Source organism: Alligator sinensis, unplaced genomic scaffold (assembly GCF_000455745.1).
Source record: "Alligator sinensis unplaced genomic scaffold, ASM45574v1 scaffold409_1, whole genome shotgun sequence".
In the NCBI taxonomy this organism is placed as follows: domain Eukaryota; kingdom Metazoa; phylum Chordata; order Crocodylia; family Alligatoridae; genus Alligator; species Alligator sinensis.
The window spans coordinates 680,165-698,907 of NW_005842284.1; the positions used below are offsets into that span (position 1 = coordinate 680,165).

Here is an 18,743-nt window from a genome sequence, read left to right on the forward strand (position 1 = left end):
ACTCTTTCCTGCTTATGCAGGGGGTCGGACTCGATGATCTATTGAGGTCCCTTCCGACCCTAACATCTATGAATCTATGAATCATGGGTTTCCCTGAATTTTTGCTGGGGTGGGGAGGGGGCCTGGGCGAAAGCGGTAGGGAAAAAGAAAAATAGGAAAGAGCATGAAGCAATTAGGACGGTGCGATTGAAGACCTCATCCAAAGCCAGCTAAAGTCAATTGAGGCATTTCCAACAGACTTTGGCTCAGACTGTTAACATTTTACCCACAAACTGCAAGAAAGGCCTAAAGAGGCGATATGTCACAAATCAGTTCAGAACAGCATGTTCACCCTGAAGTCCACATGAAAGGAAGAAAACTGATGATACTAAGCAGTGCAAGGAAAAAGTGGCCAGTCCCCTCTATAAACCTCAACTACCTAGAACATGATATTCTATTTTAGGTTAAACGGAACATTTTATTTGATCAGAAACAATTTTTTTTTCAGTTTGCTGGTTTCTGAAAATAAAATATTTTGGGTCAATTTAACTTAAATTTCAATTTTTGTTTTATTTTGCTTTTCATTTGGCAGCTGACCTGAAAAAAAAATATTTATTTGCACAGCCCTGTTTGAAACTCCAGACTCATGATGACCTTGTGGTTTGGTGCAGCTAAATTGGTATTAGTGTTTACCTGAAGATTACAAAGGATCCAAAGGCCACATTTGGCCTCTTTATCTTCAGGGCCAGGTCTAATGTGTTTTTAAATTAACATTAAAATAGCAATGAAAAATATGTGTCCATCTAGCTGCACATACATAGTAAAATAGATAAAGAAAGCAATAAGGGCTGGTTATCATATAAACTAAAGCCATTTTACACCATTCTGGCAATGTAAAAGGACTTTAGAACAAGAATAAATGTAATATGCTTTAAGACCGTCTTAATAGCACCAGAGGAGTATAAAGAGCTGTTAGTGTAATTGAGAATAGGCCAATAGTACAAACTACTGAACTTCATTATACATTTTACAGTTATCTGCATTACAAATGAGATTTTCTTAATTACATGTTACATCTTAAATACAACACTATTACAAATATTAAATTATGACACTGTAATGGCTTGCATCCTGGAATGAGACTTAAGAGGTTGATTCTCACACAGCCGGGTTATGAGCAACAGGCACAAGCCACTGCTCTTGCAAATGATCACATAACGAGCTCAGTTAATTAATGCTCAACTAGTTCCCTCTAATCTTAAATAAAGCAGAGCTATTCAAGCACTCGCTACCCTGCTTCTCAGGTGTAGGAAGTCTGGCCAGCTGGGGGGTGGTGTGTGTATCTATATATGACAATCAGGACTTATAGTAGAGATGATATCTTTTATTAGACCAACAAAATGTTATATATGACAGCATTTCCTAACTTTTAACTGGTTTCCTTTGCAGCTGTATCAATCTATTAACATATTTTTTGTAAAACAGAGATGTTGAGAGAAACTACTGGAAATTACATGTCTCATCAGAGGATTATGCAATGCCTTTGTGAACCATGACACCTGGGTTTAGTATACTTGACTAACTTAATACACATAAAATATGTATACTATATTCAGGGGGTGGCAGAGAGAGTGAGTCACTGTAACTTAAGTCTGCATAATGGTTTCCATTCTAACCTGTTATAATTACAGGGAATCCAAGTGCCACAGCAAAGAAAGTTGTCTATACGTTTTGCATTAAATGTTCTCGTAAGAAAATGCAAAAACAGCATTGGAAGCAGAGAGCATGATCGAGGGCCTACTTCCTCCCAACTAGGGGAGCACACTTTTTACTGGGCTACAAAGTCAGGCTTCATCTTGTATTCTCTCCTTCTGGCTCCAATATCTCTTGTACTCCCCTTGAAACAGCAGACGATTTTCAGTACGAAGGATGGAGGATTTCCCTAGCTCTACATTGTGAGTACGACACTTTACTGTGAAATGGGAGCTGTAAGTTCGTGTCGTGGTGCATGGGGTGGAACAGGATCACATTTAACATTTTAGATGTGTAACTGCCCTTTCAGTAGCAGTTACTTGTCTTAGAGGTTAAACAGGATCTGGGCCCTGGGCTCTACAATAAAAACTGCACAGCTGTATTTACAGTGAAACTTAAATCAGTGGCCACCTACAAGTAGCAATGTCCTGTCTTCGAACGCTTACTTTAAGAGCTTCCATTGTTACTGGTTCTTAATTCTTTACACACACACACACACACACACACACACACACACACATATATATAGTCCCGGGGAGATAAGCACTGGGAGAAGGGGGTCTTCCCCCCACCGTAGCAGGATGGGGTACAGGACAGCACACCCCAACATAAAAAGTCCTGAGACCAGGGCAAACTTACCTGTTCCAGGTGCTGGAGGAGCAGACATGATGCACGCGCTCCAAATGGCCGCGCGGTTTGTGAGCCATGCCTACTTCTGGCTTGAGCCGGTGACGTCATCCCTGGAGGCTGCCCGGCAAAGATAAAAGCCGGTGCCAAGGGAGACACAAGAGGAAGCACTGCAGGGGAAGGACTCGGGAGGCACTTCCCCGCGGTGGACGCCGAGGGATCCCAAGCAGGTATACCAGGGAGAGCCTCTAGCAGAGGCGAGAGCAGAGGAATGTGTCAGGGAAAGCCGAAGACCGTGAGAAAAAGGGGCAGACCAGACACTGCCCTGGACTGAGGGTGAAAGCCTTGGGGTTTTTGTTTCTTTCTTGTCCTTTTTTTTTTATTATTATTTTCCTCTCGTCGACCTGGTTACAAAGGGGCCCTTGTATGCCCCTGTGATAAGGATGAGCCCCGAGAGGCTCTGGAGCCAGCACAGGGGCACCTCAAAAGGCCCTGAAGTAAAGGCTGAGGGGGGCAAGGACAACGCTCCAAGAGAGAGAAGCGGTGGAGGATGACGATCAAAGACTGGACCCAGACAGAGATCAATCAGGCAGTCCAGAGTGTCTTGACAAGTGGAAGATGTCAACACCGGAAGGTGAGCCAGAGAATGGCAGCAGTCATCATGAAGGCTGGAGTATGGATGGGGTGTAGGGGAGGCAGAGCCCCACGGAGACCCACTGAGGGCCACAGTCCGTCCAAGTGAGTCCATTGAGGGGAAGCTCACCGCTGAAATTACCATCAAAGTCGTGGCAGATGAGTCTCAGGGCTTTTCCCGAGGAGACCGTGGGTTCACTCAGGGAGGGCTGATGCCCATGTCATGATTGATTTCAGGTGCACGTGCCAAGGAAGCAAGTGAAAGCCTACTGGAGACCAGATGGGCGCGCGCGCGCGCGCACACACACACACACACACACACATACATGTGTGTGTGTGTGTGTGTCATTAATTTTGGCGGTCCTTTGCATAGTCACCTATGACAGCATTTCTGTTAATGCACCAATGTATTACTGTGTTTCTCTTTGGTGCTTTTTTGAAATTCTTTTTGTTAAATTCACAATAGAAAGAATGAATTAAGTTTCCATGTGAGACGCGTCATGGCAAATAAATCTGCTTGATCACATCCAGTGTCATATCCAGTGTCTTTATGCTAGCTACAAGCTCTGTCAAATCTGCCAATTTAAGCTTTTTGAATAGCCAGTTTCAGTACTGAAAATATGCAGTTTCTCTGTATTCCACCCCAACACTGTGAGCTCTGGAATGAAACTGTTTACCAAGATATTGCACAGCGCAGCAACAACCATGTGACTGCACAGTCTTCTAACCCACTAGAAGTATCATCATCTCAGCATAATTCCATCTAGCATCCCTATTTAAGTAATAAAACATGACAAGGAAGTGTGAATCATGCTGGGATAATGAAATACTGGTTTGCATGTATTCTTTGAGTCCTACGATTGATATTGCTACGCGCCCATAATGTACATGCCTGTTTTGCCAAGCAATCGGACTTTTATAAAATTGCTTTAGATTAAATTACACATTCAAGATCTTGTATAAGACAAGCTGTATATACAAAAAAATAACCATGTTTCTTTGTTTTTCCCCTTTACCCTACACATCTCTGTTCTACCTTTCAGTGGCCTTTCAATGCATTTCAATTCATTTAATTCTCTAAGACAGAGCTTTCCAAACTGTGTGCCGCGACACATTAGTGTGTCGGCAGCAGTGTGTAGGTGTGTCGCGCGAAATGCAGAAAATTTTGCGGAAGGGCACCGCGGAGCTCCCTTACTCGCATCTGCTTCCCTTGGCCCCTCCCCCGGAACTGAATTACTGTGTCGTGAAATGATGCATGTCTAAAAAGTGTGTCACCAACATGAAAAGTTTGGAAAGCTCTGCTCTAAGAGATTCCCTTTTTTTGCAGACGATTTTCTTTTGGTTGTATCCTCCCCCCATCTATTTTTGCCTTTTCTGATTTCTCTCTCCTGAATTCCAGTGTGTCCTTCCCTTATTTATGTCTAGCCAATTTCTTGCAATTAGTTTGATTCCCAATCCTTTGCTAAAGTGGGTGAGAAAGGAACTGCACCTTGGGATATCAAATACATGCGTTGAAAAACTAGGGAGGGCATACCCTTTAATCAACTTATCTATGGAGGCAATGGGAACAATTCCCAACCTTACAAATTCTATACACTACTCTTATCTCTTGATTTGTTATGTATATATGGTACTATTTTGGCTTTACTGACTTTCATAAACAATCCACTTTTCTTTTTTTTCCTTACAAGCACTATAAAAGGCTACTAATTTTGGTTTCTCTCTTTTCAATTATGTAGCTGAAATTGTTATTTGGTTTAGAAATCTCTAGAGGCTGCACTGCAGAGAAGAATTTAAAATATCTATAGGTAAATGTTTCCCCTAACATTTTTAAGATTGATATTACATGTACAGACTGCAACAGGGAACCCCTGCCCCTGTTACTAGGACACCAACAGCAAGTTAAATGGCCGAGGGTCCAGCAGATAATGAGCTTATTGATGACACCAGACCTGGGATGGAAAGGCCATTCAGGAGGCTGGAAGAAGTGTGCTGAGTCATTTAAGCTCATTCCTGTGAGCAGGGGGGAAGGAGAAGTCTGACTTCAGGCTGCAGTGGAAGGAGCTCCAGTGCAGGGCAGCAGTGGGAGACAAGCTGCTTGGTGCCAAAGGAGGACTAGAGAGCAAAAAAGACACAGTCAGGGAAACTCATAGCTGAAGGAGAAAGTAATATCCTGGGGTTAAAGCAATTTCATTTTCATAGCTGGCAGGCTGCATTTATGGGTGTTTATATAGGTGCTCGGGGGGGCTTTAATTAGAGTGGAGCCACTTTTATTAAAATGCCTGGAGTGCCTCGTGTATCAGCGTCTCCACACTGAAAAATGGCAGTGGGGGTGATTTAACTAAAGCTCATAAAACGAGCTTTAGTTAAAGTGTTCCCTGCTGCCATTTTTCAGCTGATACACGAGATGCTAGAGTCTGCAGGAGCGTGGTAATTACCATGCTCCAGCAGACTTGATTAATAGAGTCTGTTCTGACGTGCTGAGCAGACTTGCTGCACATGTATAGGTGCCCTATATTTCTGTTGGCAACCGGAGGGTCAGGTTGTAGCTGTGAGGGGACAGAGGAGCCCAAAGACAGGGGCACTGGAGAGCGTTCTGGGCAGTAAGTGCCTGAAGTTTACCTCTCGTGGGAGAGGGACAGGGATTGTGACAGTGGAGTCATTCCCCAGCAGGGGGAACTGTTAGTAAGGAATGGCAAAGTCCCTGAAAGCTGAGGCTTGAAAAAAAGACCCAGCCAGAGGGCAGACCCACAGGGCAAATGGGGGTCAGGCTGTGTCAAGCATGACCCCAACAAGGACATGGCAACTCACAAAAGCATCTCCTTAAAGGAGCTGTAGCACGAGTGGAAAAGGATGCCTAGGTATGATGGGGCAGATGGACTGGTCTGCTTGCCTCACAAGACAGCCATAGACCCGTGGAGACTCCTCCTGTAAAAGCAAACTTAACATCAAAGGTGCTGAAGGGAGGGCGGAAGCCATTGGCAGGGGTGCAGACCTCCAGAACTGACCAGCGCCCCCCCCCCCCCCGCAGACCTCCTGACCTGACCAGCGCCCCCCCCTCCTCCAGTGAGCTACACAAACACACACATACACCTGTAAAAAATGTTATTGATTTTAACAATATTCAAAGGATCACTTCTTCTGACAGATTCTGATTACAAATTTTACATTGCTGTTCATAACACTGCTGCTGCAGTTTGCTGGGAGGGTGCGGGGGAGCTGCACACAGCTACTAAAGAAGGAACCTACTCAATCTCACAAAACAGATTTACATTCAAGTGCTAACTTATTTCATATCTTCCAGCATATGTGGAAAAGACAGATATAACTTCCAAAGGCAGCAATCTTGATATTTTCATTTTTTCTTCAGTATTTGTATTGCAGTATCACCTAAGGGATAAGCTCAGGGCCCCACTGTGCTGTACAAATACACTGAGAGAGAGAATCCTTGCTTCTGATTTAGTTAAGGCAATGATTCTCAACCAGGGTGCTTTGCCACCTTGGGGTGCCTTGAGACCCTTTCAAGGATGCTGTGAGGTACCATGCAATGTTAGCGCTGTTAGATGTGCAAACAGAATTCACAAGAAAACCTGAGTGTCCAAATTGGAATTCATGGTGTTAAAAATATTTTGACCTGCTGTGGTCTTCCTGAGTTCTGCGCAACAGAAGCATTGCTCTGTTCTTTTTCTGTAGTCAAGAGTGAAAACCAACAGCTGGTGTTTTCTGAGGGGTGCCCGAGTCTAATGAGACTGGCACCTCAAATCTTAAAAGGTTGAGAACTGCTGGCTTAAGGGTGAGGCTTTTTTATTTTTTTGGAGGACAAATCCCACTGATTTTCAACGTGTGAACTTTTGGAAATCCTACCCTAGGTAAGGCAGACAAGGGTAGAAAAAAGGTAGGATTATTAACCCTATTTCACAGATGGGAAACTGAAGCACAGAGAGATGAAGTCATTTGTTAAAGGTCATACAGTACATCCATGGCAGAGCTTGTAACTGAAAGCACATCTCCTAAGTCCCAAGCCAGTATCTCCTGCATACAAGCAACTTTGCAATCTTTCACACTGGCTGTGTGCTAAAAAGAAACTATCTTCTCAACATCAAGCCCCACATATCCCACTTACATTTTCGCTATTGATGTCAGCCTCACTAGGGCAGCCAAAGAGTTCTCGCCTCAGAAGATTTCCATCATACTCCAGGAATGTCAAATAAAGGTTACGGAAAAATTCCACATGCTTATTTTTCACTCGTAGCTTCTTTGGCGAGTTCCAGTGAATCACCTAGTATGGGGAAAAAAGGGGAAACAGATCCTGTTGTCAGCAAGTAGTTTTGCTCTATCCATCAGTTTTATATTGCACAAGGATATACTTCCCTCTTCAGGAAAACTGAAAACCAGAAACCAAAAACCAAACCAATAAATACATCTCTTTTTACCTCATTTTTGAGAAGGCCTTACAGTATATTCTATACATAATTACAAATACTGCTTCCATGGTTTTATGTATCCCATACAATATTACTACATGAACAGTATACTAGCAGCTATGTTAGTATATTGTTCTACTTTGTGATGCAACGCTGCATGTACATTGTCATAAACTAGTTATGGATGTAGTTGATGAAAGCAATAGATAAAAAAAGATGAGAATAAAAGCCATGGTCTGTGATTTCCCTGCGACTGTACCAACTAATGATAAATATTTACTATCTAATGTTAGTGAATCTCTTCATGAATTTCGGGGTCCCTTAACCATCTTTTTGTCCCAAATTAAGGTATATAATGATAGGATGGTTAAGATGTCTCCTTATGACTCCAGAGTGATGAGTTCAAGGTTCATCCCAAACTTGTGCCAAAGGCACCCCTTATTGACTCAAATGAGTACTATGTTATTTAGGATAGGGAGGTAAAAATGTGATGATAGCAACATCATTCCCTTGTATTTTGTTGGCTACAAGAACTTGTGTCTTAACCATAGTAGGCATGGGAAGGCCTTTGACCTTGTTCCAAAACAGACTGACTCTAACATGTATCAGCCAATTTCACTTCCTATTGCTTCATGAGAATTTGACGGCCCTTAGATGTGCTGCACTAAGCTTCATTCCTTTAAGTCCAAGTGCCAGCAGGTATTCAGCCATTACTTTGAGATGACTCCTCCTTTGCTGGCCTAGATTTAACTCTACTACAGCTATAAAGGATCTGATTCTCATTTCCACTAAGACTACTTTATGCTATTCTGACAAAGTAATACAAATGAGGCCCTAAGGAAGAAAGTAAGGAAAAGCTAGAAGTGGCTTGCTGGAATGATTTTATTTTATGGAGGTGATATTTTGGATTTAAAATGAATGCGTTGTATTCTATTTTATCCTTATGCCTTCTAAAGGGATTTTTTTCAGAATATCTCCCCTGGGACTATTTCCAACAGGGGAGTTATGGAGGTTCTGCTCATCCATTAAAGTAATTACGTGATGGCATGATATCATTCGCATACTGCTAGTTGCTGAGCTAGGAATGGCTGCTGCAGTTCTAGGCTGTAAAACTAGTTCATATGTACTTCTTATATGGAAGACTTTACACGTTTCTGCCCTGGACATTGCTACTGAAACAATAAAGCTTTCAGAGAACCTTGTGGGGATGTAAATTCAAATTCTGGGAAAGAGGAACATATTTGTAAAGAAGAAAGATCCTCTTTCTAGTAAGAAACACCTTCAATCATAATACAGAGTTATTAATGTATGGTATGATCCTGGGAGATCACTTAGAGCAAAGATATTGCTTTAAGAGTTATTGTTAGGTAACACTGCTTTTTGTCATTGTCTTTGGTCTCTGGTCCATGTAAGTGTCTGTTTTAATGCTCAGATTACATGCTTCTATATCATGCAATAAGAGACGCATATTGTACAGAAACCAAAGGAAACTTTATCCATTTCTACTGGGATCTGAAACAAACTTAAATTTGTAGATGTCCTCAGTATAAATGAATCTTGAAAACTGCCTTCTTTGAAAAGAATTTGACTTGTTTCATTCGACTGCATTTAGCTGCAGCAGAGGGCATTGAGCCTCCTGAAAGCCTAGTTTGAATCTTATCTCAGGGGAAGCAGATAAATATTATACAAACAAGGGACTGAAGGAAATCTAAATGCCTGCTAAAGAGTTTTAAAGGATTCTAGTATGCCGTTTCATCAGATGGGCATGGAATGGGTTTTGGTGATCTGCTGATGACTTGCTGTAAGGGTAAAACCAGAAAAACAGACACACTGGAAAATGAGAAGAAAAATACCTGTCAATTAAATCTTCTAAGCATTTTCTATGCTATTCCTATAACCAGGATAATTTCCTTTGTGACTGGCATCCTGTCTCCTGCCTGTGTACCCCAAATCCTCACCTTGGGGTTTGACTTGAATCATGGTCAGTGATCATGAGCTAAATTTCTGTTTTTAGGACTGGCTCCCCTTCCCTGCAGAGATTTCCCATCATCATATACCACGTAACATCACAATAGGATGCAGGTTCTATGATGCCTCTATTCCACTCTGTGGGTGATGATGTCAAATCCATACAACTGCAGATGTCAGCTCTGAGTCTCTTTGCTACTGCAGTTGAAAAGTTGTTGCGTGTACACAAGCTGGTAAGTGTCAAGGACCTGGTGGTTGAGAGCTGATCAGATTTGAAATGTGTGTCAAGATGCTGCATGTGTACAGATGTCAAAGCTGCCTGGAGTGAGCTGAAGGAAGCTGAATGGAATTGATTACTGTCCAGAAAAGCTGGATTTTTATCAAAAAGGACAGCAGATGTCAACGTGCTTAAAGGATATAAAGAAAACCATAGCAAGGACACCAGGAAAAGCACAAAGCGAGTCTACTAAAAGGGTAGGGATGGTTTAAAAAGGGTGATTAAAGAAAAACCCTGTGATACTTGAAAGTACAAAAAAGGAAAATACAGCTGGTTTCACAAGGCACCGAGTGTGTGAAATAGTTTCATTTCCTAATACAGACATAGATAATATGTTTGATTTTTTTTCTCTAATGTCTAGCTAGCCCCACAAATTCATGCAATGCTCAGAGTAAAGCTGGTTAATTTGGTCTTGTGCCTCTTCACCAAGAGCAGAACTTCTACAGGCCAAAGACACCAAAGCAACCACATTAGCCATAGGTGGACTGGCATAATCTCCCCTTGAAGGCATGTTATGAAGACAGTAGGTTTGTACAGGGTAGCTGCAGCCATAATGCATCTATAACTTCTTTTGTTTGCGTGAGAATAGATGGAAAGATTTTGGTTTGACTATTCAAGATTTATAGTTGAGTTGGTGGATATGACAGGTAAGGAATAAAATCTTTGCTTGCAAACAGAGCTGACTTTGAGAAGGAGTTTAGAAAAAGCAAATTAATTTAAAATACCAAAATACTATATATTTTTTTACAACTCCCCTTTCCCAGATACAACTGCGCTTTAATATTTTATTAATTGTTTTCCTTTAATTTTCCTAGTTTTTTAAAAGAAAACCTGAAAAGAAAGATAGCTTCAATTTCCTGGATTTGAAACCTCTGCTATCTGGGGGCATGGGGAGTAGACTACTGGAGATAGAGCACATAAATTCTGTAACCGGAACAGTTTGCTTGTGAACATCTCATGAACAATGGTATCTGTGACCATGTCCAATGGACCCTGTGACCCATGACCAAGGCCTCCTGAGCACAAAGGAAAATGTGCTCCTTAATATTTACTTGGCAGTTTAGGTATTAAAAAACAGAACCTAGAATTCCACACCTATTTAACACTTGGTTAATCACCATTAAGTAACTTGGCACTGTCTGAATTTCTGCTAATACCATCCCAGTTAATCAGCAGCCATTACTATCACTGAAATTAGACTCAGTCAGTCTCCTGGAATACATCCACATAGTCTGCGTCCAAGTGAAGTGGAGTACACAGTAATGATAGCTTACATTTATACAGCATTTTATGGCCCTAAAGTACTTGACCCATTACATATTTGGAGCATCATGGAACTGCAGTTAAAAGTGAGGTGGAAGGCAACAGAAGATATTCTGCAATAATGGAATAAAGTGGGGTGGGGGGAGGGGGAATTTGCACAGCAGTGCAAGTCTAGACTCCTGCTCTTAAAACCATGTTTTTTTAATATCCACATAGGCCACAGAGCTTGAATTTTTAAGGTCATGCCTAAAAATTCACACAGTAAATTGAATGGAGCTTAGCTGAGGACAAAGATCTGAGCAAATGTTTCCAGGTTTCAAGTTGCTTCAAGGGAGTTCTGAGATACTACAGTCACCCCAGGGAGACTAAATATTTCAAATCAGATATTTAGACCACTAAGCCATGCCCTCTAGCAGAACACAGTTTCTCTGGGTACCTTCATACTCATTTTCTTTCTAAATCACCTTCTCTCTCTGCAGAAAATGTTTATACCAAATTTTCCTTTTGCCACAATCCCTTCCATTTGTTTCCTCTACTGAAAGCTGTTAAGAACCTCTCAACCTGTCTGCGCCCCGTGGAAATCAGCAGATCTCAGATAGCAGGAAAGATAATTTTTTTCCCCCCTGTGGCTCTCTCTTTCCTAGGTGAAAGGGACAGAAAACAGGAATAATTTAGGGTTAAAGAGCCTTGTTTTTAGATAGGTCTGCACAAACATTGCTAATTAAAGCTCACAGATGCTCTGTGAGATAGTTAAGGAGCGCTATATGTATTCCACAGTGCTTAAGTGAGCCTTTCTTCATGTGCAGAAAGCAATGCGAAGCACTGGACCTCTGTAGCTTACTGGTTAGACTTGTGAGGGGACAATGCTGGGTTCTAGTACCTGAACCCAGGATTATTTATTTATTTTTAATGCAAAAACTGCTTAATGTAAAAAGTTCAAACAGCGTAAAGAGTAGCACCTACAAAAAGAAAGACCAGTAGCTCACTGCATACAGCACTCACTTGGAAGGTGGAAGGTCCAAATTCAAGACCCTGCTCTGTCAAATTTGGAGAAGGTGATCCCTTGTTGAGTATCCTACTTGCTAGGCTATTAGCTATTAGGGTGTGTCTGTGTCCCTTTAGGTTTTTTGCAAAAGGTCTCAGTTCATCCTTACGCAGAATGAAAAAAAGGTTTGATGTCTCAAAAACTTTTGCTGGACAGTAAAATCACTTCCTGCCCAATTTCACTCTTTATTTCATAAGCAATGCCTAACACCAATAGCACAGGGTCTTTTAGGTTAATTTTACGTAACCAGATCTTTCTATCTGTAAAACAGTGCTGTAGGTCAGACCCCCACTAAAATGGCAAACATCTCCCTTTGTTGCACAGGGGGCTGTAAACAGATGTCACATTTCCCCCAGGAAAAAGCCTTTTGTCTCAGGATCCAAGATACATGTCCACTGTCTCACTTCAAGTACCCGTTAAGTATGCAAGAGAATAAGTTGCTAAAACGTTTCCCTGAGACATCACTGTATACATCTGTAAGTTCACTGTGGGACATCCTATGGACAAGTCTGTCAGGCTGTGTACTCCCACTGGCCACCTACTGGTAAAGGAGCAGCACTGCAGCTTGGATGAGCTACAATGTAAATGGCTGTGCAGCTACTGTTTTGATCCAAGACAAAACCAGGGATAATCAGGTCTGCCTCAAATGAGAAGCCTGTTTACGGCCTGGGTTAAGTGTCTTTTCATTCTGAAGAACAACATTCATATCCTAGCTGGCTCACAAGTGAAAGCACTTTAATTAGGGTTACCATACGTCTGGGTTTTCCCAGACACATGCTCTTTTTTGGACCCCTGTCCTCATGTCCAGGAGGGTTTTTAAAATGAGAGCAAATTTTTTTTGCTTTTCCTCTGTTTTCCCGGGCACTAGCAGCTTGGGACTGCTTGGGGCTGGGAGCAGCGGGCAAAGTGACTGGCTGTCGGTGTCGGGGGTCATGTGCTCCATGCACGAGCCCCAGCAAGTAAGAGTGAGTGAGTGAGTGAGTGAGTGAGTGAGTGTGCGCGCGCTCACATGCAGGCAGCAAGGCTGGAGGAGGACAAAGGGCTCTGGGTCGGCAGTGAGGGGCACCAGCAGGGCTGTGGGGCAGGGTGCTGCAGGTTGGGAGTGAGGGGCACTGGCCCCTCACTGGGGGGGAGGGTTGCAGGTTGGGAGGAAGAGGAACCAGCAGGGCTGGGGGGGTGGGGGGTGGGCAGGGGACTGTGGGTCAGGAGTGAGGAGCACTGGCAGGGCACAGGCATATCACTGCCTCTCCATCCTCTCCTCCATCACATAACCTCCCCCTGCCGCCGGCTCCCAGCCCCCTCCCCACCCACAGGAGTCCTCTTTTTTCATCCTGGAAATATGTCACAATACTTCTCTACAGGGATTTTTTTTGTTTTTTTTTCTCAATATGGGTAAGCGACAAAACTTCAAACCTGAAAACATGGCTCTTTCCTGAGAGGCATTAAGAGGTACAAGTGTACAGTACAGGGAAGGTCAGCATGGAGGTGCTTTGGCTAAGCTGTGCAGCTTAGTATTGGAAAAGCAAGAGGTGAAGTAGATTATGATTGGGACAGAACTGAAATGATGCATTTGGGTTAAGATTTAGATGCATCACAAACTTTCGTAGGCAATCTCACAAGGCTGATCCAGCTAGGAAGACATTCCAGGGGAAGAGTGACACACATGAAGCTGCTTCAAAAAGGGGATTTATTTGGATCATTATCTATCTACCTGTTAATTCGATGTCAGTAGTGTTTAAAGTCAATTTAAAAGGCAATCAACACAACTCAAGAAATATTTATGGTAAAACATAGCAATATAGTAAATTCCTATTGAACCTTCCTAGGTACTTTACTTATGATTAGCAGAATATCTGTGTGTAACTAGGAATTGTATCCTTGACAACCAGCCTTCTCTTTATGCTTGACTCATTCAGTGAGGTCACAATTCATTGTTGGAGACATCACAATTCATTATTTTCTTTAGTAGGATTTCTATTGCTGTTCGGTCTTTGCCAGGCCATGGTAACTGACATTTCTTCACAGATAAGAGCTCACCCTTAAGCAAAAGGGAAAAGCAAACACACAACACACACCAGCAAGGATCTCCCGGTGCATGAACCACTTCTTCCAGTCAGAGCTCCACCAGCTTCAGGGATCAGAACAACAGAATATGTACCTGCATCACACAAATGCCTAGCCTGACATACTATAGTAAAAGAAGCCCTCTAAGTGCTCAAAGTGGAGAGATGGGTACATTAGAAAGACAGCTCTTATCTATAAAGCAGGTATATCAGTCCTTTGGCACCTCTTACCCAGTCCACCATGTCACCTTCTGAGAATTTTTCCTGATGTGAGAAATACAAAGCAAAAATAAACCCATCTAAGCTCCAAAGCCCATCAGAGGCAATATTTAAGTGAAGAACTAACATTCAACTCTCTTTCTTTAACAAATTTCTTTTACTTGTTCTCTAGTAAAATTGTAATTTTCCAAGTGGTCTTATTGCATATGAAGCATCCTTACAACAGATGCAAGAGGGGGAGGGAAATGATGTAAGTTTATTAAGTTATTCTTTAAAACTATGATTCCTCGTGACAATCTCAGCAGATAAAAGGTATTTTAAGTGTTCAGCCTAGCGGCTTTTATGGCTTTCATCATCAGTGTGAGATGGATGCCAAGTAAGTTATTTGACAGATAAAAAGTTTAAAGTGCTGTTCATATTGGATGAAACAGTGTTTAAGAAAAGTGACCAGTAAAAACTAAAATGTAGTTATAAATATTCCCTTTCCTTCTTATGCCTGCTCTAACAAAGCCTCCTAGGTCCCAAAATCAAACTGAATAATATTTTTAGGATGGTCCTCAGCTGCTGTCAATCAACCTAGCTGATCTGAACAACAAAGGATCTCACCCTCTCTAACTTAAAACAATAAAACATTTTTCAAGAAGACATAGATGCAACTTAGGGGACAATAAATGGAGAAAAATCATGATTAGAAATTCTATTTGTCTCTTGTAAAGTGTACAAATGCCTCACATAACTTCATAAAGAATGCTGGCCACGCTGTGCTTCCATCACGCTGAGATGTGAACAGAGCAGCAGGGAAGTGTGTACATACTTGAAAAGCAGCCAGCTATGAGGCCTCCCTAAGTTTATTTGACATAATGTTGTGTATAATGATGACAAATCCTCAAATCCCATGGACTTGGAGACCAGATGGAATTAAATTGGTGTCTTTTCAGCTTGACAAGAGAAATGCAGTTTCATTTGACTTTGAGGAATACCAAGGCTGGGCCAGCATTAGTCTGGAATTTAAATCTTTTCCTGCATTTCCTCCTTCCTCCTGCCATCCTTCTTAATCCTCCAGCACAAACTTAACAATTTATCTTTCTCCTTCTCTTCCCCTGGAGGTTTCTACTACCTTATTCTTCACTCCAGCCTTATTTGCCATGAAATACAAGATATGCCAAATCTCTTGTGCCACGCCATATATATTAAAAGTCATGGAAATGGACTAATTTACAGATTTTAAGACATACATACTTTAAGGCTGTATTTACTATACCTGCTGTTCATAGCAAACAGACCAAATAGCTCACATTTTCCTAGACACTAATTCTGGCTACATCTCACAGTGCTAATCCATAAATTCAAGTTATCACAAATGCAAGAAAAAAAGATAAAATCCCATCCCAGTAGTCTCATGTTATGGGTCAGTGCCTCAGTTGGTATAAATTGGAATAACTTTACCGTAATCAGTATTTATACAACTGAGCCACTAAACCTTTGTTGAGACATGATACAGTAAAGCACTTAAGCACATACCCAGCCTTTGGCATGTGAATAAATCCACATAAAGCCGAAGGAAGACTCGCCTGCCTAAAATTACATATTTGCTTAAGCACCTTGCTGAACTAGGGAGTAAATCCCAAATGCCTGAGTGAGAGCTCCAGCATCTCATTTAATATTTATAAATGCATGTAATATTCACTAGATGGACAGCAATGGGGAGGTTTCAGCCTATGTGGGTGACAAGGGTCCAGGCTAAAACCCAACCACCGTCTCTTCCAGTGCAGTATCCATCCATTGAGCCACACACCCTCTGGCTTGCTTTATTCTTCTGGGCCTTAAGTTTGTCCCTGTCTTTGCTGTCCAGAAGCCAGCTTCACAAAGAGGGCTGGAGAGGGGCAGAATAATTCCCAGCCTGTGACCTGGTGGATCATGCTAGGAAGTTAGAGAGAAGCAGGTTCAAACCTCTTCAGGATGAAGAGGGCTTAGAACCTGTCTGCTAATCCTTGAGGCAAATACCTCTGAGGTTAAAGCATGAGAAGGCCTTCCTTTGGTATGCAATACCTGTTAGCTATGGGTTTTTTGCCCACCTACATTTTTGTAATTTAAGTTCACCTGGAATACATATATGTAGAGCCATATACCTGTCTGGCCAGTACACAGCCTACTCTGAATTCCCAGAAGCCATGCAGCTGGGTTTTTGGTTGTAGCAGCGTTGGTCTAAAGACATAGACAGGCCATTATTGGCCTAGTAAAAGACATCATATCTACCCAAAGAACCTGGCCTGCCAGAAGCCATGCAAATGCTTCTGTGTCCACACTGCAGAGGGAGCAGGATTGTAAACTGTGTATAAACATATAAAATGGCACATACATGAACAGGTAAGTGCCATTTAAGCATCTAAAGTGTGGGGGGATTCTGCCCTAAAGCTTCTGAACTCTTAGCTGAAGATAGGTAGTAATGGGGAGCCAAGCTGAGAGAGAAGGTTTAGGCTGTCTGAATGGCAAAGTGTGAAATCTGCAATGCCACTCTATGTGTGAGCAATGCATCGCCAACAGCAATAGTAGCAGCAGCAAAGGACCTACTCACACATGGAATGGCATTGCAAATTGTGTGACTAACGACACATAAAGCCCCCATTAGAGTAATCTGTGCACCTACTGTGCTTGACTTCATCCCCCTTACTATGGCGCTTAGAGGGACTCACGACAAAGACAACACATTTAGTAGCATGCTATGAAATACAATAATAAAGAACTGAGACTAAATTACACTTGTCATCATAAATTTGGTAACCCACCAAGGGTGCCTCAGCTATTTACGTGAACTTATGTATTAAGGCTCTGTTTTATATTAGAATTTTTCCACAACGGGTCCATTTTTCCAAAGTTCTTCCTTTACATAACATTTTCTCTTCTACACTGAGATCTCTTTTTTGCTTTTATCTTGGCAATCACCCTGACACATGATTCTCACCAGGAAAGCAGAGGGGCCAGAATGTATGCCAGCACTTTATCACAGGGCAGTGCTATGCCACTGTGAATCCCTGCATGGATGCTGCCTAGATACCAACAATTAAAGGCTTATTGACTGCATTATATTGTTTTAAATTTTGGTTTCTAGATCATATGTGTGCCATTTGTTGCAAATATCTGACCTATGAAATTCAAGCTGTGTTGATTAGCTTTGATTGAACAGAACATGACATGTTTATCTCAACTGACTGGATAAATACAACTTTTGTGATGACTTGTATTTATATATCCAAAATGTGTTGCTTATGTGAATATTCCTACCTGTGAACTCTTCTGCTAAAACATTCTCAGATGACAATACAGAGAGGCTCAAAGTAATTTTTTGTAAAATTTGAAAAAATAGTCAACAAAAATAATTTACAATGTTTATCCAGTACTGTTTCTGAACAGGCTATCCTGTAAATGCCAGTGTATTGCTGTCTAGGCACATTACATTAAATTGGACCCTCTAGAAGTCTAAATAGCTTCCAGTTCTGGATATCCTGCATGCAAATTTTAGTTTAACATTTCAAACTTACTACTGCATAACTAATCTTAGTTTGCCATAGTTGTCTAAAACCATCCAACCTCTTTTCTAATGTATCAAACACTACAGAACTCATTAAAAGCTTTAAAACATAGAGACTACAATTAGAAACTAATTTATGATCATTCACTGAGCAGTCTAATACTCCTCATTTACTATGTTGCATCTGCTGTACTTTTCCTTCCTTGCTTTATTTTAGACTTCTGCCCCTATAGCAGGGGTGCCAACCTGCGGCTCCAGAGTCACATGTGGCTCTTCAGAAGTTAATATGCACCTCTTTGAAACTTTGCACAAGCACATGTTGACCAGCTTCCAATTAAGGACAAGCCCAATTGGAAGCTGGTCACCGTGTGCTTGTGCAGAGTGTCACAACCCAAAGTTGTGGTTTTCTTGTTTGTGTGTGCTTCAGCATCGCTAAATCATGTTCCCATCAAATTGCAGCTCTTTTGCACGGTGGAGTGTTCTGTTGCAATTAAGAACCCGCGTGCAGGAGCTTTTCCTGCCAGTTCTGTAGCTTTCTTTGCATAGTGCATTCCTTTTGCATTATAGTGATGCACGATGCAAAGGAGTTCCTGCCATTTGTATTTAGATTCGTGCCACATTATTGGCCGGTTCTAAATGTAGGCATACGTGGTGGCTAGCTATTGGCTTGCTAGCCGTACAAAAGGCTTGGGTAGTTTCCGCCCAAGTCGGAGAGAGAGAAAGCACGTGGAGTTCGGGAAAGGAGCATGAGGATTTCTAAGCGCTGCTGATCCCTACGAACCCAGCTTTTTCCTTAAGAGGGCAACAGAGGTTCAATTTGTCGAACCCACGGAGCTTCAACAACTCCGGGGGACCTATTTACCGAACCCTCGGAGCCTTAACAACTCTGAGGCACATAACCTCTAGCCTCTCCCCATCGCCGATCGCAGTCCAGACATATCCCTATCCTAAGGACCCAATTGTC

The 18,743-nt window shown here is 42.0% G+C and overlaps 1 protein-coding gene across 4 annotated transcripts in view; it reads right to left on the reverse strand.

Annotated features, from left to right (window-relative positions):
• LARGE1 (LARGE xylosyl- and glucuronyltransferase 1) overlaps window positions 1–18,743 on the reverse strand; it is a 387,820-nt gene that overhangs the window by 55,570 nt on the left and 313,507 nt on the right. For all 4 annotated transcript variants that reach the window (XR_003095093.1, XR_003095092.1, XM_025209336.1 and 1 more), the window contains one exon: window positions 7,115–7,270. Coding sequence is in view for 2 of the 4 variants with exons in the window: in XM_025209336.1 (XP_025065121.1) it covers window positions 7,115–7,270 (156 nt within the window). In the remaining 2 variants the exon portion in view is untranslated. The remainder of the gene's footprint in view (window positions 1–7,114; window positions 7,271–18,743) is intronic.